The following is a 22,500-nucleotide window of genomic DNA, read 5'->3' as shown; positions in this document are numbered from 1 at the left end:
GCATCGCGTCTTAGGTACCGAACTGCAGCAAAAAAAAACAAGCTCTTACACCACAACAAAAGCAATCAAGACATATTTGCTTAAAACCATCGGCTACAAAATCAAGATTTTTGGGACAGGGTAATTTTACAGATGAGAACATTTTTCAATCTTCTAAAAAGGGGTGTATAGACCAGATAATAATATATTTAATCCTCTATCTATATGTCGATAGATATCGAGCAGCTGGTCATTTTAGCGCCAATGTGTGGGATGGATTTCATCTAGAAGAATGGGAATGGTATGGCGTATTGATGGCAGGTTTGTTGGGCAGACTTATCTGAATATTCTAGAAAACATCATGTTCCCCAGTGTAGAACAGTTGTATACAGAAAATAATTTTATCCTCCAACAAGATAATGGTCCTGTTCACACTGTAAATATAATAAACCAGTGTTTCCAGAATAACAATATCGAAACCTCACCATGGCCCAGCTACAGTCCAGATTTAAACCCAATCGAGAATGTGTGGGGGGTTATTATAAAACAGTTGTATCGGCGTAATTTTATACCTCAAAATGCTGAAGATTTGTGGCACGGTATATAACAGGTTTGGGAAGAGCTCTCTGAAGAAGACAATTTCATAGTTCTTTCACGAAAATGGACTGAAGACTACAAAATATTAATTTTATTTTTACATACCTAAATTTAGTATAGTTTTGGTCTTCCAGGCCCTCGTTTTCTTTCGAGAGTTTCTTGTTCCCTCCATTTTTTATTATTAGAAAAACTGTGATTCTGTTTATGTTATGTTAAAATGTTTTGATGCCTCTGATAGTGCCCAGTTATCTTTTAATTTGGTAACAATTCTTGCTTTAATATATTGTCGAGTCGTTTATTTTATTTCTTAATAATAATAGAAATAATAACAACAACCCTATTTTATGTAAAAACTATCATTTATATAATATTTATAAAATGCAGGAATTCAAAATAATATCAAAATTTAGACCTTAATAATTACAATTTATGAATTAATATGTAATCAATTGTTTATTTTATTATTTGTGTGTCATAATACATATAATATTGTTACGATAAATATATATGATTCATATTAAACTGTAAACATATTATTTCTAATTCTATTCTATTCTAGTAATTTCGCCGCTCAACTGAAAAATCTGTTCGCCAATTTTCGAGAGGGTCGCCGTCCGAATTCGAAGGGATTCTCGATTAACTGTATTTTATATTTAAGAAGGGAATTTTGTTGAAAACAGTTAGTTCTAGTCTGAAGATAATATCGCGTCGAGTTTTTAAAATGTAACGCGCGTATTGTAATAAATGTAAATAAATTATATAATTATTAGTGTGAAATAAATTAGTTATATTGTACAAATAAAGACTTTAAATAAACTAAGTGTTAGAACATTTTTATAATAAATAAACACAATAAATTAGATTTAATAAAAATACAACAATATAACGTCAGACCAATCAAATACAGTGCTCAAAATGATCAAATCTTACTAAGAGTCGTATCAGTTTTTTTTATTTTTTAGGAACCCGCTGTACTTTTATAAGTTAGCAATAAGTAAGTAAAACATTTAAAAATTATCTAAAACTAAAATTTGACAGTGTAATATACCTATTGCTAAAAAATAAAAAAAAACCAAAATATTATAAACCATATATCTATATTGACAAAGCTAAAAAAGCATTTAATAAAACTACAGGACAAAATTAAAATTAGATCTGAATTACTTCACAAATGAATAGAAGGCAGAAGGAATAGAATTATTTTTAGGCCGTATTTGTTACATGCTTCTACAACGTTATCCATCATCCTTTGGAGCCCCTGCGCACTATCTGCCAGCAACACTGTATCGTCTGCATATCTAATATTGTTTATAATATATAATACCATCTTATGATTCGTCCAAGGTTTCTCTAAAGATGTTTTCCGAGTATATGTTAAATAATGCTGGTGACAATATGCAACTTTGTCTAAACTCCTTTTTCGACTGTGAAGATCTCGGACAGTTCATTTTCTAATCGTACTGTTGCTTTTTGTTGGAGATATAAGTTTGAGATCAGTCTTATATCCTTACCATCAAGTCCTGATGTTTTTAGGATATCGATTAGTTTCCTATGTGGGACTTTATGCCTTCTCAAAATCAATGAAACATGCATACATATCGCAGTTGACATCCCTGGCTCTCTGTATTACAACTTGCAAACTAAAAAGTGCTTCCCTCGTTCCGAGTCTTGCTCTGAATCCAAATTGAACTTCACTTAGGTGTTCTTCTATTTTGGTGTATACCAAAGTAGAAGAACACCTTACCGTGCTATATGTCTATAATACCCCAGAGTTCGCAAGCTCTCTGGAACATCGTTTAAGACAACGCTTTCTCCCCTGTGACATGCATTCCCTGGGCACGATAGTGTTACACCTCGCGATTAGGGAGCGCACTCGTTGCAGAAGAAATCTGTGTGAAGAAAAAGTGTTTATGTATTTGTTTGTGTGCTTGTGTCATATTCAATTCACAAATCTACAGTAATGATATAGCTGCAGTCTCTATACCAAGACGATGTTCAAATTTTTTTATCTCATCCGAATAGTACTTTTGCTCGAGCTCTTCAAAATAGGCCGAAGTTTCAGCGACGACTTCATCAATTGTTGCGAAACGGCGTCCTTCGAGCCATTTTTTTAGGTTTGGAAACAGGAAAAAATCGCTGGCGACAAGATCTGGGGAATACGGTGGGTGTTCAACCAATTCATAGCCCAATTCGTGTAATTTTGCCATGGCGACGGCCGATCGGTGACGATCGGTGAGCCGGTGCATTGTCTTGGTGAAAGAGCAGTTTTTTGCGTTCCAAACCGGGGCGTTTTCGACGCAATTCGGCATCGAATCATGCTCCAATAATGCTGCGTAGTACTCACCATTGATTGTTTTTCCTTTTTCCAAGTAGTCGATGTGGACGATGCCCTTCGCATTCCAGAAAACAATGGCCACCACTTTGCCGGCCGAATGTGCACTCTTTGCCTTCTTCGGCTGCCCTTCGCCGCGTTTGCGCCACTGTTTCGACTGTTCTTTGGTTTCCGGTGTGTAATAATGCACCCAGGTTTCATCAACGGTGATAAATCGGCGAAAAAAATCCTTCGGATCGCCCCGTATCGTCGCCAAAAGCGTCTCCTAAGTGGTTACACGTTTTTGCATTTGATCGATTGTCAGCAAACCGGCACCCAACGCGCGGATAGCTTTTTCATGTCCAAATGATGGTAAATGATGTTGTGTACGCGTTCGTAGAAAATGTTTAGGACCTCTATTAACTTGCGGAGCTTAATTCCACGATCTGCCATAATCATGACATGGACTTTGTTGATCATTTCCGGCGTGGTGACTTCATTTGGCCTCCCGGGACGCTCATCATCAAAAACACTCGTACGACCACGAACAAATTCAGCTTTCAAAAATTTTACTGTTGCTAACGAAGGTGCAACCTCACCATAAACTTCGTCCAGGTCGGCTTTGATTTGCACATTCGTTTTACCCTTTTTGTGGAGGAACGATATTCGATATTTGAACGATACTCGGACTTTTTCCATTTCTCCAAAAACACAAAATTTGCTTACTTTTGACGGATGTAAAAACCAAACTAATTGTTTTTAAAACTTAAAATTTTGACAGACGTCATGTCATGACGGCAAATGTCAACACCGAAACCAATTCGGTATCAAGTAGCGCCATCTATCAAAGGCTAGTTTAATATCAATCTATCCTCGTACATACCTTATACTTGGATCTATTTATACATAGGCCATTGAGACCAGCCATTGAGACGAGCCGTGTCGGGGTTGAGAACATCCCCATGTATATATACCAAGGTCTGACTGTAGTAACACTGAAGTATGCCTAAATGGTACAAAACTAAATCTGGTGAGTGAAGTAAAGTACCTCGTGGTAATACTAGACTCGAGGCTTACTCGGAATCAGCAGATAGAATGAATAACCAAGAGAGCAGTTGAGAGCAATGTTATATAATATTAGTCAGACACACTCATGAAAAAATGTGAGGTTTAAAACCAGACATGTTATATTATATATTCGATTTATAACACAGTGTTAAAACCAACAATTACATAATATGTATCAGTGGTATGGTGGCCAAATGTGCAACAAAAAGGTGCCATCCCTAAATCAAGAAAGGTGCAAAAACTTGTTTGTCTTGGAATCAAAGGGGCCCTGATTGACACAACAACAGAAATTATGGAGGCTCTACTGGACTTCTCTCTCCTTTGCACAGTGTTATAAGGAGAGAATGGGATATTATAGACTGTGAGCAAAACCTACCTAAGCAAAATAGTGGTTAAATCAGGACATAATAACATCATAAATGAAATCAGGGATACTGAATAGATGATGATTTCTGACAATATAGTACCCAGATAGAGGCCTAAAGTAAAAAATATTCAATAAACACTTCTATTCCACTAGAAGAATATACCTCTCTAGTCCAGGTAGATTTATGCAATCTTGCACTGTGACAGAAAAATGTATACATGTGCTAATAGAGCTGAAATACTGCGAAAACAAGCAGAAATCAGCTCAGAATTATAACACGATTCCTTACTGGACACGTGCTAGTCAAGGAATCCATGAGAAAGGTTCTGGGAGACCAAGTTGCAGACTCTGTAGCAGAGGATAAGAGAGAAGAGGAAGACCAAGAAAATGATTCATTGATAACATCATAGAAGATATATGGGAAGACTGGAGAAAAAGTTCTTAAGGATGCTAGGACCCATATGGGGTTGTAAAGCCAACGATGTGTCCATAACAACTTATAATATTTCATATGAAAGACAGGTAAGATTTAATTTCAATACAGAATATAATATTTCATTTCACCCAATCAGGATGTAAATTGTTTTTAATTTTATATTGCTTCTATTTAAGATATTCCATATGAACAGTTATTCAAAAATTATGGTCAACTGTTTAATTATTTTAAAATTGAGAGATAAATAAAATTCATAATTAAGACAAACCTTTGGTAGATTTCGCCTCAATGCTGGACCCAGCGGCATCTTCAGAGTTTCCAGAATCATCCTTAGATGCCTTATTTGAAATTGCTGATGAACCAGATGAACTCCCCGCATCTTCTTGTTTGCTCTTTAAGTTAGGAGATTTTGGAAATTTATCGCCATCTTTTTTAAGATTCTTCAGAGCTGGATTTACTAGGTTGGTGTATTTTTCTATAACCTTTTAGAATTGTACCTCATTAGTATATCATTAAACGAGTACATTTTTATTTATTTCGACCTCCATATTGGAAGCTTTTTCAAAATACATTACAAGTAAACATAATTTGTGGGAGTAAAACTCAATCAAAAATTTTCAAGTTTGTAAATTTGGTTCATTGACGATCATATAATTCATAAAAAAATTAAATGCCAAAAGAGAATAATGTAAGAACAATATTAACTTATTAGGCTAGAAAATTTTTAGGTTTTTGTGTAGGTACCTACCTCTTTTCAATTTACTGAGTCTAGAACGTTCATAAAAATAACATGTGCCGTTACTTAATAAGAGGCGGTAGATGGTTTGTCTTTAGTTTCATGCGCGAAAGACAATGATGCTAGATAAAAAGTATGTATTTTATCTCGCTAGATATTAATGACGTACGGGTAAAGAACCATAGACTCAACTGTACTTAACCCGCGATCGGTACCGCTGTTAGAATTTATCTAACATTTTTAATTTTTTTTTGTATTACTTTTCTTTCGCGCCTCGTAGTGTTGCCCAAATGCAAGAACAAGACGAGACTTGACAGTCTTGGTCTTGCGAAAATACACCTGGTCTTGGTCTTGCGCCAATACACCTGGTCTTGGTCTTGCAGTTACCCATTAGCCTATTGCTATTTATTAAACGTGACTAGGGAAGTTTGAAGCCACGATGTAAGCGATCCGTGCCTATGCTCTAACTAACCCAGCTATCTACCATGTCCCATGAAAGTCAATCAAACATGGTTAAAATACAAAAAAACCAAATTAATGACATAAACTTGAGACTGTATTTTAAAGAACATTTTCTGTCTAGAAAGGTATTGATGGACCTCCACCATATATGAAATGGAAATCTTAAAAAAGATTGGTACGTGGCAAAAATCCAAATACAGGTATCAAGGGCACATATTCTTTAGGTGATAAGATAACAAACTATAATCCACTTATTAAAGCAACATAAATGTTATTAACAATCTTAGCTCTACTTTTATATAAAAAACTAACTTTTTATTTTTAGAAAAAATAAAGAATAGGTAAGAAAGCAATGATGATCAAAAGAAGTTATTTTAAATTAAGGAGATATCTACTTAATAAATACATTAATTTACCAAAATAAAGTAGTAGGAATATTTTTTTAGGAACCAGAATCTTGGTTTTTCAGGAAGAAATATTTGTAATTCTTTTTTGAGAAAAGATATTAAGTAGATGCTTCCTTAACCCTTAAGTACCATGGCGGGGTCAAAATTGACCCCCCGCGTTTTTAATGCCAAGTTTCGCTACCGAAACATCTTCTAATATATATAATAATATATCTACATCTTCTAATATATATATATATATAAACAGCTAATCTTCGACTGGTAGGTGATTTATCGATCTACGAAAATTCCGTTAGTTTATCTGTTACTACTGCAGAGTTAGGCACCCATAGGGTCAATTTTGACCCGCTTATGGTATAAGTGTTTCTAGTGCAATTAACGAGTAATTTGAAATGGCGGGGTGTAGTTGCAATAAACGTCCTTTGACACAGAAAGAACTTGAAGAGGAGGGACAAAAAATTATGGACAATGGACTAGATAGTGACAGTGAGTTTTTAGACCAGGCTAGTGAACACAGTGATCACGAAACAGACAGTGAAGAGGAATGGGACGATGATGACGAAAAAACTTGGCAAATTAATAATTCCGAAACTGGTAGTGAATATTCGGGTGAAGAAAGTGATATAGCTGACTCAAGGGATGTGTTTTATGGCAAAAATAGGTACAAGTGGTCTAAAACTTCTCCCACCTTTTCTCGTACACGTAAGCATAATTTAATTAGTCATTTACCTGGTGTTATTGGAAAAGCTCGAGCTAGTATGCCAGAGAAACCAGTTGATGCTTCGGAATGTATTATTAGCCACGATATATTGAAAGAAATTCTTGAGAAAACCACTGAACGAATTACTAATATGGCTTCTAAATATAATTTACACAATTTATCGTGTCAATATACCAATCATCTTGACATAATTGAATTAAAGGCCTTCTTAGGCTTATTATATTTAGCTGGGGTATTTAAATCCAATAATGAAGATTTAAGGTCTTTATTTGCTACGAATGGCACTGGCCGTGATATATTTCGAGCAACCATGTCACTAAACCGATTTTATTTTTTGCTTGGAAGCCTTTGTTTTGACGACCCAGCTACTAGACAAGAACGTATTGCTGCGCACGGAGATAAACTGGCAGCTATATCCAATATTTATAATATGTTTATAATTAATTGCCAGTCCAATTATAGCTGTGGTGAATATCTCACAATAGATGAAATGCTTATTGCATTTAGAGGAAGGTGCCAATTCAGGATGTATCTCAAAAATAAGCCAGACAAATACGGTCTGAAAATGCAGTGTTTAGTAGACTCTAAGACACATTATTTGCTAAATGGTTTTATATATACTGGAAAAGATACACGCAGAGCAAATCCAAAAAAGTTACCCATCCCCACTCTAGATGTTTTGACACTACTTATTCCACCAATTTCTGGTACAAATAGAAACATAACAGCAGATAATTGGTTTTCGTCCATTGAGCTCATAAAAGAACTGAGAAGCCATAAAATTTCATATGTTGGAACTCTAAAAAGAAATAAAAGAGAGGTTCCTGCTGAATTTCAACCCCAAAAAAACAGGCCACCTAATTCTGCCTTATTTGGTTTTACAGGAAGCGAGAGCCTTGTATCTTTTGTTCCTAAGAAAAATCGTGCAGTGTTGTTAGTGTCAACTATGCATCATTCCAATACAATGGTTAATGGAAAGCCAGAGATTATAAATTTTTACAACGAGACAAAAGGTGGGGTGGATTCATTGGATAAGAAATGCGCATGCTATAAAACTGACAGAAGAACTCGTAGATGGCCTCAAGTAATATGGTTTCGCATTTTGGACATTGCAGGATTAAATGCTAACGTAATTTTTAATGGAGTTCAGCAAAATCAAATAATGGAAAGAAGATTGTTTCTAACCACTTTAGGTCAAGAACTTATTAAGGCCCATTTAACTCGTAGAGCTCAGCAAACTTGTTTACCGAGAGAAATTCGTAGTGCCATTTTTAAAGTTTCCGGACTTCAGGAACCAATGCCTGCCGCAAATCCAGAGCCACAACGACGAAAAAAGAGGGGAAGGTGTAAAATATGTCCATATTCCAAAAACAAAAAGAAAGAAAGCTCATCGTGCGATAAATGTCGAGATTTTATTTGCAAAAATCATTCCCGCATACAGATGTTATGCATAAGCTGTACTGAAAATTAAGGTAAAATCATGCTTGTCATTTTTGAGATACGAAATCTAAATCGATTTTTTTTATTTTAGGTAGGAGCTATGATACCTATATTTCACCATTGGATATAAAAAAACTGCACATTGTTATTATTTTTCTTATAATTCGAGAAAGTGCATAGCTATGTTAATTTGACTGAATACAAAAGTTTTTTTTAAATAAAGTTATATCTAATTAACCAAATTCGTTTATTTTTATATAAATGTAAAAGTAGCTGTAAACAAAATAATTTAAAATAAAACAAGTTAAAAAAGAATATTCTTTGATACAAAAAACAATGGGGGGTCAAATTTGACCCTGCCATGGTACAAATGTTACTATTTTTGGCCATGGTAGTTAAGGGTTAAACCTGAAGTGTTTCTGTTTTTCATTTTCATTTTAACCTTTCTATTTAGGCACAATTCAAACAAAGCAATTTGGGATGCATAAATTATTTCGAAAAACTCATCAAATTTGCTTTTAGGTCTTTTATATCTATAATTTCAACGCTCACTACTCCGACTATTTTAAAACTATTTGACTCTTTGTCCCCCATGTCAAATTGTAAACTTGTCAAATGAAGTTTAGTTATGTCGAGTTCTACTACTATAAATGTCCATTACTATTCAATACCCTAAGTATCTAATAACAAACCGAGAATTATATATCGTTACTTCGTTATTCTAAATATTTCGGTATTTTGTTTACACGGTAAGCTACATTATCTGTTATTAATAAACTTCTAAATATTATCGCGCTCTTTCAGCAAATTTGGTTTAACGGAATGATCTCATTGCACACTCAGCAGGGTCTGTCGGTTTTTGGGACGAACGCAAAGAATGTTCGCAGTTAAATTTTGACGGTATTCGAGACTATAAATTGTTTCTGCTAAGTGTGCGATGAGATCATTCCGTTAAACAAAATTGCTGAACGAGCGCGGCTTATTCAAAAGTAACGAGAGAAATTAATAACAGATAATGTAAACAAAATACCGAAATGTTTAGAATAACGAAGTAAATTAATTCTCGGTTTGTTATTAGGGTATTGGATAGTCTGAACATAAACATATTTTTAACGAACTCTTCGCGAACAGCTCACATCACAAGCAGTTCGCAAACAGTTCGGCTCGCATATGTGTACCCTACCCACCTTATTAAGTAAGGTCTAAGTCATTAGGCCGATAAGATTTGTTTATTTACATTCCTCCTAACTAAATTATAATGGGGAAAAATTGAATTATTAAGTGGGTGTCCGTAATAATAAGTGTTATATTTTTATAGCTAAGGTGACATATTTTTAAAAAAATTCGATACGATACGACGAAGAAGTCGTCTGCTGGAAAAGAATGTACAAAATATTTTATTTTTACATATGATCTCTGAGCACGAGTCAAATGTGTTGCTTTTAATGAATATTTTGATTGATGATTTTGATGTATGTTTATGGTATTGTTCGTAATGCGCATAAGTCCAGTTTTTTTAATTTTTATTACATATTTTTTTGCGTCTCAGAGTATTTAAGCATATACTCGAACTACAATACTCGCTAAAACGACACTCCGTCCTAACTGCAAGACGCAAGAGTCTCGTAGGCTTAGTCTTGTTCTTGCGTAAATCTTGCACGGTCAGTCTTGATCTTGCTAAAATTAGGCGGTCTTGGTCTTGCGAAAACGCAAGAACAAGACCAAGACCGATTTTGGGCAACACTAGCGCCTCGTATATTTAACTCCGGCCAGCTATGCCCCACTCAATGTTTTGTCTAGTCACTACCATGCTTAATTTAGATTGAAATCAACACGAATCTGTTCAGTGCGCTATGAAAGTTGTCAGTGTTGGGATGTTAGTAAAAATCTAACGCGGTACTGATTACGTAGTTACGAATTTTGAATTATATTAAAATATTTTTTGTGAGCTAGACTAAATTTGGACTTTGTTGTTGTTTGTGATGGCGTAAGAGAGGGAACAGCAACAGTTACTAGCCCTTTGGGAGGCTATAGAAGATGATATGCAACAAGATGAAGTCGATCAATCGGACACACATGTTTCAGAGACTGCTTTCTCAAGTGCCGAAATAGTTAAAGAGAATGTACAAGGCCCTGCCTCTACACAATCAAATTTAGAAAGATCTGAAAGAAGTGGTCCCTATTATACTGGTAAAGATGGTACTAAATGGTTAGTGCACCAAAATCAAAACAATGTTGGAAAAACCAGTCCTCAAAATATTGTTACACAGATACCAGGTGTAAAAGGTGTTGCAAAAGAAGCCAAACAATATTGGATTGTTGGAAACTTTTTTTCTCGGATGAAATCATTCAATATATTACAGATTGTACCAACGAGAAATTTCAAAAAATTAGATTCACCAGAAACGTAAAACATTACAGTCCTACAGATTTTGACGAAATGAGTGCATTTGTCGGGCTCTTATATCTTGCTGGTGTAAAAAGAGCCCAACATTTAAATACTTCGGAACTTTGGAGCACGGACGGAACGACCCCAGAATACTTTGCTGCTACTATGCCAGAACAGCTTTGGTACAAGCTAGTAGGTTTGATGATATTGAATCAAGAGTAAAAAGAGTCCACGAAGATCATTTGGCGCCTGTGTGATACGTTCTGGATAACTTTGTTGGGAAGTGTTTACAACATTACTCGGTGGGTAGTTACATAACAGTGGATGAGATGCTTGCGGGTTTCAGAGGGAGATGCAAGTTCCGACAGTATATTGCAAATAAACCTGCGAAATATGGCATAAAATCTACGCTGTTGTAGACTCTCGAATGTTTTATACACATAACATTGAAATTTATGCAGGTAAACAACCATCTGGCCATATGAACTAAAGAACGATGCCCATACTGTTGTAACAAGACTTTTAAGATATTGTAGTGGCTCTGGACGAAATGTAACTATGGACAATTACCCTAACATCTATATCTTTGGCTAATGACTTGGTACACAACCACCGTATAACGTTAGTTGGCACATTACGTAAGAACAAGCGAGAGATTCCCCCAATTTTTTTAGATACTAAATTACGAAAAAGAAATAGCAGCATGTTTGCTTGGGGAGTCGATCCCAATAAATGCGTTCTTACTTCATATGTACCTAATAGAAATGTGCTGATGTTGTCGACGTTTCACAATGATGATGAAATTGATCCAGAAAGTGGCGATGCAATGAAACCTCCAGTCATAACATTCTATAATCTAACAAAAGGAGCTGTTGTTGTGGTGGGCAGGATGAAAGTAGAATATTCGACTATAAGAGTGAGCAACCGTTGGCCTTGTTGGCTAACTGTTTTTTGTTCTTTACTCAATATTGCTGGCATAAATTCACAAACTGTTTACTACAGCAATACAGACACAAAGCTCAAACGAAGAATATATCTGACAGATCTTGCTAAGCAACTTATGAAGAACAATATTATTCGTCAATCAAGTATTACATCACTGTCAATTCCACTAAGACAAAAAATTAGAAATATTCTAGGAAATGGAAATAAAGACATTCCAGTTGATGGTGCCGAACTAAATGATGCGAATGCGAAACTTTGCCCGAAGAGAAAAAACAGATTTACTCAGCACTGATGTCATACATGTTTGAAATCCGTATGTAAAGAGCATATTGCAGAAACAGTTTTGACTTGAGCTGACTGTATTAACAGAGGAGAAGATTCCTAAATTAATAATTTGTTATTTTTTTGTTGTTAATTTTTTTGGTTGTAAACAGTTCTTTAATAAAACCGTTAAAAAAATTGCATAAAGTTGTCATTTGCAACAGTTATACTAAATTATATTTTATCATACCAGTCGTTCAATTTTCCAATAAATATATTAAATACATAAATAAAATAACAATATAAGCTATGAAAAACACTGCCAGGTACCAAATACCTTAAAAAAGGGAACAACATTTTTATGTTAGATAAAATCTAACACGGTACCTACGGCGGGAGATTCATAAGCGGTACCGATCGCGGGTTAAATTTTTTCTCTCATCACAAAATGTTTTTTAATTAATTTGTATCTAGAATAATACCAAAACTCTGACTTATCTAGTTCTCACTTAAATATTAGGCTTTCAAATTAGCATTACACACTATCTATATTTTCATATACGAGGTAAAATCAAATGTAACTTTTAAATGTACCCATAAATATTTAAAAAATGTCTTACGAACAATTAAACTATATGAAGACCTTTTTTTAATAAAAAAGTAATACAAATATAATGGAAAAAAGAGACTATTTTCTTCGCTGACATTAAAAATATTTAATATCCATATTTTGAAACAATTTTCGAGGATCTTAACGAACCAGAGCCGTTTATACTCAATATTTTAAAAATGAGAGCAGAAATAAATAAAATATATTGTATACTGACAAAAAAAGTAGTCAAATATTCATGTACCCAGATAGTAAGTTGTAAAAAATAAGTTTTTTAGTGATGTTTTGTGAAGATGCTTTCTACTGCTAAAGTACAACATCTTATGTCACTGAATGTGAATAAAGAAAATATAAAAGGAGTTGTAAAGGTATGAAACACTTGTTACTAGCAGATTTTCATTGAAACCTAAATTAAAATTAAATTCAATCAATTATAAGATAAATGAGTCATTACTTTTTCAATAGGCATGGAAGCTTCTTCATACAAATGATCTACATTTTCTTCTTCATCACTTTCTTCGTCACACTCCTTTTCACCGGCTATTTCCTTCAGAACTGCAACCACATCTTTTGTAGGAATTGTTGCATCAAATTCCAAAAATCCTTGAATCAAAGATTGCACGATATCACCATCTTTATAGGCTTGTGTGTCTTTTATAAATTGAGGTAACTTTTGAGAACAATATTGGGCCACCTCGTGACCCCCATGTCCGTCGTACACCGCAAATAAAGATGTGTTAGTGTCAAAGTCCAAGATGTGATTGTGAGCATCCTGAAAAGATGTAAAACACTCATTAAAGTCGACAATATTAAGAATTTATATTATAACAATAATAGTAATAATCTGAATCTGTGGAAGGTTTTATCGGCTCTCTTCTATTAGGCGCGACTCCCTGCGAATGGGAGAATGAGTTGCATGATAACCTGATAAGCGAAATGGCATGCGCCATACACGAGTTCAACGGAACAAACCCCAAAAAAAAACTGTTGTAAGAAACTAGGTGCGCTGTTACAAATTCTGAAAACTAAAGTAAACTCAATTATGACATAGCAGTCCATACATAGGAACATTTGCATATGCTGACTTACTGTGCAACAACATCATCTGCGAATGTTATGGATATTGTTACGATAAATGTGTCATACCGCATCCTTGCTTATACCTGCTATTGGAACCGTCCAGATGAGGATCGAATAATACACTAGCATTCTGATCGAAGTAGGCAGAAACTTCTAGATAAACAAATCATGTATAAAAAGGACGAGATTTAAAAGGACAGTTGAAAACAAGTATTGATTAATAAATTGTTAGTGTAGCTATTTAAATTGTAACCGGAGTGAATGTTTTAAATAAATTATATAAGTGTAAATAAATTAATATTTAAGTGTTTTCTATGTAGATTAAATAAATAAATGTACAAATAAATGTCACAAAAACAGTTCATTATTAAAATCAGAACACGGGACAATAATATTGGAAGGTCAGATGACAAAGTTGCATCCTGGAAAAAACAACTACGGAAGATTTTAATCATCAGGTAGAGATATTGGCGAATATTTGGCCATCTGTCCTCTGACCCAAATGATTTTAATCCAATTAGTCCCTTACACCTACTTATAGTACTTTCATTCATCTCATCATCAGATATGACATGAAAATATTAAGGTCAATTGATAAGATCGTCAAAGTTTCTAGAAGAGGTGGTCCTGTTGTTATTTAATGGAATTACAAAAATGACATAAATGGAAAACAGGCAAGCCTGCAATTAAAATTGATGATTTAGTGCTTATTAAGTAAGATACCTTGTATTAAATGGCTACTAGGGAGAATAGTTGATGTCCACCTAGGGGATGATGGTGCAGTGCGAGTTATATCTGTCAGAACTGCGCAAAAGACATTCAAATGTGGTATTGCAAAGATTTGTCCACTTCCTCTTCCTGATGAGATTGTTTTTAGCCGTTCTTTGAACATGCTGTTCAAAGAGGGGGAGTATGTCAAGATCTTAAGAAGTTGATGCAGTACAGCAATGTTGATGTCAAAAGAATGACAAAAAATACAAGAATAAAAGGGCATTCCAATTCCAACATGCAATGTGAAAAAAATAATTATTCAGTTTATATTTTTATACCAATTTCATACAGTCCACTCTAAAATAAAACACCTTTCGACAGTTATATTTTGAAGTAATTGAAATGATATTGGCCAATGAAAATTCACCAGCAACAACTGCAAGTAGCATTTGTTACTCATCAGATGAACTGTGTAAATAGAAGCATAGAGCATTACTAAAACGCACATCTAGATGATAAGAAACTATAATAATATTTCGTTATCCTTTTGTACATTCATTCAGACATTGTTAATGAGAAGGCAACCAGAATATAGCCTCAAGTGTAAACCATGCAACAAAATATTGTGGTTTGGCAATGTTGGCATGTTTTTATAATGTATATGTTGTATGCTTCAAATATAAAGGGAGAAAGCTTTTAAAAAGTACATTTTGATTATATTATTTTAGGAATTCTGCAATTTTTTAATTTATATAAAACAAAAACATGCAAATATGGTTTTAAACTTAATGTTGGATAGACATCTGTTGCAATCTGCCAACTGGTGGTTTGAGGATTGCCAAATCTATCAAAGGGTAATTGCTAAAAAAAATCTAATAATTAACTGCAATTGATCTGAAAAGAAACAAATATTTACTAGTTCCTATTTTATATAAATTAATAAATTGCAATATTCATGAAATAATATAATCAAAATGTACTTTTTAAAAGCTTTTTCTCTTTATATTTGAAGCATACAACATATTTATGTATTTAAATATTTTGTTCTATGGTTGACATTGCAGTTACATTCTGGTTGCTTTCTCGTTAACAATGTTCATACATTCTATTTATTCCTGTATGTCCTCCTTTCAGTAACATGTTCTGCTTGTCTTGTACTATACATACTCTAAGTTTTCTGCTTGAACATTGTAAGATACTTTTGTATTTCTTCAATAATTGGCCAATTTTTTCTATTCTTCACTATTACTACCAACCAAAATTTAACCAACCTAGTGAAAGTTTGTTGACTTATTTATACTGACTCGCCTGTGAAGTGAACCCCTTCTAATTATTTCTCAATATTGAATTCTGTATTCTATATATATATATATATATATATATATATATATATATATATATATATATATATATATATATATATATATATATATATATATATATATATATATATATATATATATATATATATATATATGTGTATAACAAAGACATTTATAATTTTATTAAATAACTATATAATTTATTAATAGGAAACAGTGGAGTCTACAACACAAGTCAATTGTGTACTTTTAGGAATTCAAATTTTTTCAGAATTAGTATGTACAAAAGAACAATTTACTATTTTTATTGGAAAGCCACACTTTTACTTTAAAATAAGTTTATTTTGATATTTCGATTTCCCCTTCGGAAATTATTCTCAAAATACAAAACATAAATAAATTAAGAAAATGTAAAAAAAACATTATTTATATTTTTCTCATAAACAGACATTCTAGAATTCTCTTGGCAGAAACTTCTCAAAATATTTTAAGTTTTAGTATTGAAGTTAATGACTATGCTTTTTTAATGTTTTCTGATGTATGTGCACCATTAAAAAGTTCATTGAAAATTGAAGCTAAAAAGGATTATTAATGCAATAAAATCTAAATTTATCATAATTTGATTTTGATCTATAATCTCTATATTTTTTATTGACATTTATACATTAGAAAATAGAGGTTACCATACCCACATTCTGAATGTTTTTAAATTCAATAAATATAGGTTGCTATGTTAAATAACAATGTATGTAGATAACAATTTAAGTTGTTAGTTTTGATCGGATATACAACAATGATTAATTTAGATAAAATAGATAAAATGTGCCTCTGTAATTGTTATTTGTTGTCGGTATAACCCTAGATGTAAACTTACAACTAACATAAATTGTTTAAGTTATGTATCTAAATTCAGTTGTAACGAGTTGTAACAGTCAGATAAAACATAAGAATTATATATTATACAATTTGAAATGCATTCTTACCTCTTGGGTTATACGCCAGCCTTGCATAGAACTAGCGCCACAACTTAATTTATCATTACTTTCATCTGTAGATACTTTATCAGTTACTGGCTCTGACAAGTAAGAACCCATTGTATTTTATTGTTTGTAACCTTAACTAAACTCGTAAAATGCAATTAATTATCTACAAACCGGCGGGCATTCGACTTGTTAACTTGCGTCCATGCTGCCGCTAAAAAGAAATTTTTGGGTTTTGACAATTTGACTTTTGACAAGTGACGTTTGAGGATAAAGGTCGGCTTCCTGAGGGTGTGTTCAAATAAAGAATCATAGTGATGTGGTGGCTTTGATCACTTTGGTTATGTATGAATTTCTATTTGAAGATATATATTATGTAACAATTCAAGTCGACTAGAAACACCGAGAAAATAAATAAATCATGCTAAATGTTCATACTAAATGATCATTTTTTTTTAATTTTAAACCATTAGCTGTCAAAGTCAACAGCACTGACAGTGGCGTGGCGCCTTGTCTAGAGACAAGCCTTGTCAGCTTTCAGCTTGGCACTTGGCACTGGTACAAAAACCGACATTTTCTTTTGTAACTCTTCGATGTCGAAGGTTTGTAAACTGTTATCGGTTTTTTATATTGTAAAACTACAGTTTTTGTTATTTTCAACGGTTTCAGTGGTAGAATCAGCTTAAATCTATTATAAACAACATAAGGTGTTCTATATTGGAAAGCGTACAGGTTTATAACACCCTTTTACATTTTTTGATTTGTCAAAATGGTGTCCACTGGAAAACGTTTGCCATACGTTTCAATTAAAATGAGTTCTTCAGATGACGAATCTTCAGAAGAATTAGATTATCAAAACGAAGTAAGATCTAAGAAGACTGGTGTCAGAAATTTATCTTATCTTGATTCTAATTTTCAGAACATTGTATGCGGTGAGACTGATGCAATTAGTAGAAGAAAGCCCAGATGTTTATCTAAAAACGCGCAAATGGCACGAGAAAATCGTTTGAGAAAAAAATTGTATCTTAACAAATTGGAAAGAGAGGTATTGTCACTAAGAAATGACAACAAAAAGTTAAATTCTATACTTAAAAACCAATCTTTGATAATAAAAGACTTAAAGCAAGAAAAGAAATATCTAAATAGTGTCATAGCCAATAGCGGTGATATTAAAAATTTAATCAGGAATATTCACACAAGCACAGGTATGTCTGTATCATCCTCATTGGATAAAAATTTATCACTGAACAATGTTTATGTTCCAAAGCCTACAGAGAGCACAGATAGTATTGAAGATTTCCCCAGTTTTGACTGTTTATTAAGTGACCCAAATTTAAATATGGATATTTATGGTGACATTACCCAACATCCATTACATTTTCCAGATGATTTGTTTCAAATTAATTCACCAACATCAAGTCTTGAAGATCATAACTATACCACACAAGATGTCCATGAAAATGATGATGCAGGAGTATGTTTACATGTTTCAAAACATAGAGTTTCCCTAGAATTTTGTTCAAAATGTAGTGAGACAGCTGGAAAATCTTGGAGTCAGCTTTAAAGAACTTTAAAAATGTCTGTATTTTGTTATTTACTATGTAAATATTAGCTTTAGGTTTTCTTATATATATGATCAGTTTGCCAGAAACTAAAATATAGAAGGGAAGATAGAGTTATTCTGTTAAGTTTCTCATAAATAATTAATTTTAAGTTATCTATGTTGATTTCACCTGGTTTATCAATATTTTTATATTAGTATTTTTTTTATTTATGTACTAAAAGTTTAGATTATTAGAGAATATTAACATAATGGACATAATAACATTTTCATAGAAATATAGTTGTATACTATAAATAGTCATGACATCATTTAAACATAATATTCAATTAACATATAAAAATATGGCTGGACTGATCTGTATATGCAGTATTTATTATAACAATATGTGATAGCTCTTTCCTTACACTCAAACTTTTTTGTTGAATTGTTACTGGTGATTTTTTAACGTTTTAGGATTCGAGCAGAACAACAGGAGTTAAAGAAGGGGCAGAAGGCTTTCACATTTTCCCCTTCTGATCTAATTTTAAAAGGTGGGATGAGCTTTATATTTTTATTTTCTTAACTTTTAAAAATTTGATATTTAAATTGTATGTATGCCTGATATACTTTAAATTTATAATTTATTGGTGAGCAGCATATTAGAACTTGAACAGATATAGTACAAATGGAGAAATTATGTTTTGACATTTAGTATAAATCTCATTGTAAATAAAATTAATGTCAACTGAATCCAAGTATCAATTAAATGAACTTAATTATAAATTATAATTTATTATTATAAATTAATTAACTGCATTATTTTCCATTGAAAGATTCCTATATTTTTTGATATTCTTCATACTAGATTTAGTATTAGTTATTAGTATTGACCTAGTTAATTGATTAATTGAGCACCGCTTCTATCAACCAAAATATCAATACTTTTTTTAAATTTTGCATCCTCAGCAATTATTTCAGGAACCTTCTTAGACCAATTTCACAGTTTTCACAAAAGAATTTTAATATGTTTGTTTCTTAACTGTAAACATTTAACCTCTAATGTGGCTAGCTTACCACATTCAGTGCACAGTAATAAATTAGAGCTGTCATTTTTTACCTTTACCACAATTTCCACAATTTTACCACCAGCTCAAAATAATTGTGCTTCAAAAGGTCAACTACAAACCTGTTAATTTTCAAATGATATTCACAAATTTTACTTGACCTGATAAATTTTGTTGGTTATTGTGAACAAAAATGGTTAAAAAAATAGTCAAGAACAGTTATAAATAAAACAACTTTTCAATTAATCCAACCTTAGCAACAACGCTCCTACTTCTTTCCCCTTGCTGCACCACCACATTGTCTTTGATTTTTGTGAGATTGCACAACAAACTTTCATCCTTTTACATTTCAACTGTAGAAGAAAGCACCCACGCCAGCGAATGTTCTGGTCATGTATCAACTTTAAGTCATAATATTTTTTATAACCCAAAGCACACAGCAAGTAAATGGCACTGTATCAACTATTTAACAAACTATTTAAAAATATACTGTTTGTCATTTGATGTAATACATTTCTACTGAGTAAGAAAGCATATTTTAAATCTATAAAATAAAAAAGAACTACTGTTTAATGATAGTACACCACAGGTCGAAGGAATAATCGGAAGTAATTTGTACCTAATTACATTTAGCCAGCCGAAAGAATATTTATTCAGCTACACTTTAACAGTGTTAGAGAACCTACCTGTTCTAACATCTAACAAAATAAAAACAAATTTTTCAAATGTAAATAACATCATTTTTAATTTCATTACAAAAATGATCAATTTGTTGATTGGTTCAACATGAAATCCTATTGTCAATTATGTCTAATTGGACATGAAGACCAATTCTACGAAGACATTGCTATGAGTACATATTGCTCAATTTGATGGAAATTAACATACTTTTGAGAATTATGGTCTTTTTCCTTTTCTTAAATACTACATATCTTAAAAGCCTGTTGAATATCTTCAAATTGATAACTTAAAAATGGTAACATTTCTATGTTACTTTTTTTAGAGCTTATAAACTTCCAAAAATATTTTAGATTTGTACCAAGTAATGAATTCTTGGTACTTGATAATGTTGTTATTTTTTAAACTCTTTAAAAATTATGAGGTAAAGCTTTTTGGAAAGAAGTACACCAAATATTTTCAACAGTATAAGAAGCATTGGGGAGTGGGATTTAATTTTTTTTTGTAGATAAAAATATATTTTATTATTAAATTCAAATGGTAATATTAGTTAAATTTAAATATCAAGTATTTTAAAAGTTATCATTCCCTATTTAAAAGGCCAGTTGTTATTGAATTATGATTTGGTTTCAGTCTGGAGCTACTGTCTGGTATGATCGAAGATGTAATAGGTTAAGTATGATCTTGTGGTATCGTTCCATTTTTATAATATATTAAACACAATTTACTAAACAATTTGGGTGTGTTTTATATTCCAGCTCACAGATTTCTGCTGCAACATGAGGTCCTAAAAGCCACAGTCATGTGGTTGGCAGATATTTAACAGGTATGTTTTCGTTTTGTGTAAGGAAAGAGTAATAAAATTTTTGTACTGTATTTAGTGTTTTTATTCAATGTCCATATTCATACAATGGAAATAATGTGGTTGAAAACAATATAATTTGATACAATAGTTTATAATATGTAAAATAAATGAAAACATGGAGTGTTAAATGAAAACTTTAAGATGTTTCAAAATTTGCATCAAACAGGTCATTTGGTAAAATATTTCTTAGAAATCGGCTAGGAATTATTAAAACTGTTTTAGTTATAAATTAAAAATTCATTGGTGAAGGATTATTTCATATGCCATTTGTTCTCTTTTCTGCTAGAAAACACATTAGGCAATAGGTTTTAATTTGTATCTCATGCTATTTCTATTTGTTTTATTGATCTTATTATAATTTTGTATATCCTAGTTTCTGTTAAATGCTGACCGCACATTGCTGTTGGTTAGTTTCCTTTCATCCTCGAATTATGATTTAATTTGGTGTCGTATTCCACTTCCATCACTTTCTATAGTTTTGCCAACTAGTAGTTTACATTTTTTTTTCATTTTTGAACCTTATGATTTCATCAGTGATCAGATTGGTTAGTGAGCTGTCCCCTTATCTAACGATTGTTTGTAGATCTATTGGTTTGTGAATTTTTCTGCAAATTTCACACTGTGTTACCTAGCTTATTTTTTTATTGATTTTTTTATATGACTATAATACAGTGAAACTTGGATAATTCGAATCTTAGGAGACTTAAAAAAATTTAATGAAAAATATATCTACAAAAAACAAAGATACCTACAAAAACATCTGCAAACGATAAAAATCCACATTAGTTGACCATTTTTATGGCTTGCAGATATTTTCGTTACTATCCTTGCTCGAATTTTGTCAACCTAAAAAATGGGCCAGAATACCAATTAAAACATTTGCAAGCTATAAAAATTTGTCGATTTTTATCATTTGCAGGTGTTCTCATTGGTATTTTCGGCCAATCTTGAGAAAAAAAAAATCGTCCAGTGAGAACGAGTCATTAAAACAATAAAACATTTTGTCTTAACAAAATTATTGAAAATAACATTTGTTACAATTAACGACAAAAGACAGACTTTAATTTTTCCAAAGAAATCCGAAATTTTTTGCTGCGTTTTAGAATTTAGCTCCTCGGTAATGACGAAAGATTCTAAGATATTCACTGAACTAAAAATATTTCGGTTGCACTCTGAACTGTATATCCCCCGCAAGTGAGATGTATCGTCTTTACCACTCTCTTGTTATTCATCATTGTTCTTACGCCCCTCAGCAATGATCTCTGCATCGGTTATCTCACCAGATACTGCAACATCTTCATCCACGTTGACAAAATCTTCATAAGAGATGGCAGGATCAGAAATGACGTTCTCCCAGCCGTCAACTGAAAGCAGCTTTTCTGTTAAAGTGACGTTAGCGTTTTTTGCGTTCTCATTTTTTACGAAACCAGCTTTTTTGAAACAGTGTTTGATCGTTTAGGGTGTAAGTTTGTCCCAAGCTTTTTTACACATTCGAGAAGCTTGAAGAATGTCTAACTTTATTTTATGG

General features: G+C 32.5%; 2 protein-coding genes across 4 annotated transcripts in view; one reads left to right on the top strand and one right to left on the bottom strand.

The window, feature by feature from the left end:
• LOC140437378 (probable protein phosphatase CG10417) overlaps window positions 1–17,066 on the bottom strand; it is a 28,562-nt gene extending 11,496 nt beyond the window's left edge. The window contains exons 1-3 of one of the 2 annotated variants that reach the window (XM_072526881.1): window positions 16,826–17,066; window positions 13,184–13,501; window positions 5,027–5,240 (exon numbers count right to left, since the gene is read on the bottom strand). In XM_072526881.1, the coding sequence (XP_072382982.1) occupies window positions 5,027–5,240; window positions 13,184–13,501; window positions 16,826–16,936 (643 nt within the window). In that variant the 5' untranslated portion in view covers window positions 16,937–17,066. The remainder of the gene's footprint in view (window positions 1–5,026; window positions 5,241–13,183; window positions 13,502–16,825) is intronic. The other variant, XM_072526880.1, reaches the window with a different exon arrangement.
• Window positions 17,067–17,362: 296 nt separating this feature from the next.
• On the top strand, window positions 17,363–20,983 carry LOC140437379 (CREB/ATF bZIP transcription factor-like). Of its 2 annotated transcripts, XM_072526884.1 has the most exons (4): window positions 17,363–17,684; window positions 17,742–18,027; window positions 18,208–18,916; window positions 20,741–20,983. In XM_072526884.1, the coding sequence occupies exons 1-3, from the start codon at window positions 17,592–17,594 to the stop codon at window positions 18,384–18,386; spliced, it is 558 nt and encodes a 185-aa protein (XP_072382985.1). In that variant the 5' UTR covers window positions 17,363–17,591; the 3' UTR covers window positions 18,387–18,916; window positions 20,741–20,983. The 2 variants fall into 2 exon arrangements, with proteins under 2 accessions (XP_072382985.1, XP_072382983.1); XM_072526882.1 differs by having other exon boundaries at window positions 17,364–17,684; window positions 17,742–18,916.
• The last annotated feature ends 1,517 nt before the right edge of the window (window positions 20,984–22,500 follow it).

Source organism: Diabrotica undecimpunctata, chromosome 3 (genome assembly GCF_040954645.1).
Source record: "Diabrotica undecimpunctata isolate CICGRU chromosome 3, icDiaUnde3, whole genome shotgun sequence".
In the NCBI taxonomy this organism is placed as follows: Eukaryota; Metazoa; Arthropoda; class Insecta; order Coleoptera; family Chrysomelidae; genus Diabrotica; species Diabrotica undecimpunctata.
This window is presented reverse-complemented; position numbering and strand designations above follow the sequence as displayed.

Bases quoted from the DNA above. Each gene is read 5' to 3' on its own strand.
- LOC140437379 (XM_072526882.1), top strand. From the start codon at position 17,592: ATGGTGTCCACTGGAAAACGTTTGCCATACGTTTCAATTAAAATGAGT. The intron at 17,685-17,741 runs GTAAGATCTAAG...TCTAATTTTCAG, and splicing joins AATTAGATTATCAAAACGAA to AACATTGTATGCGGTGAGAC.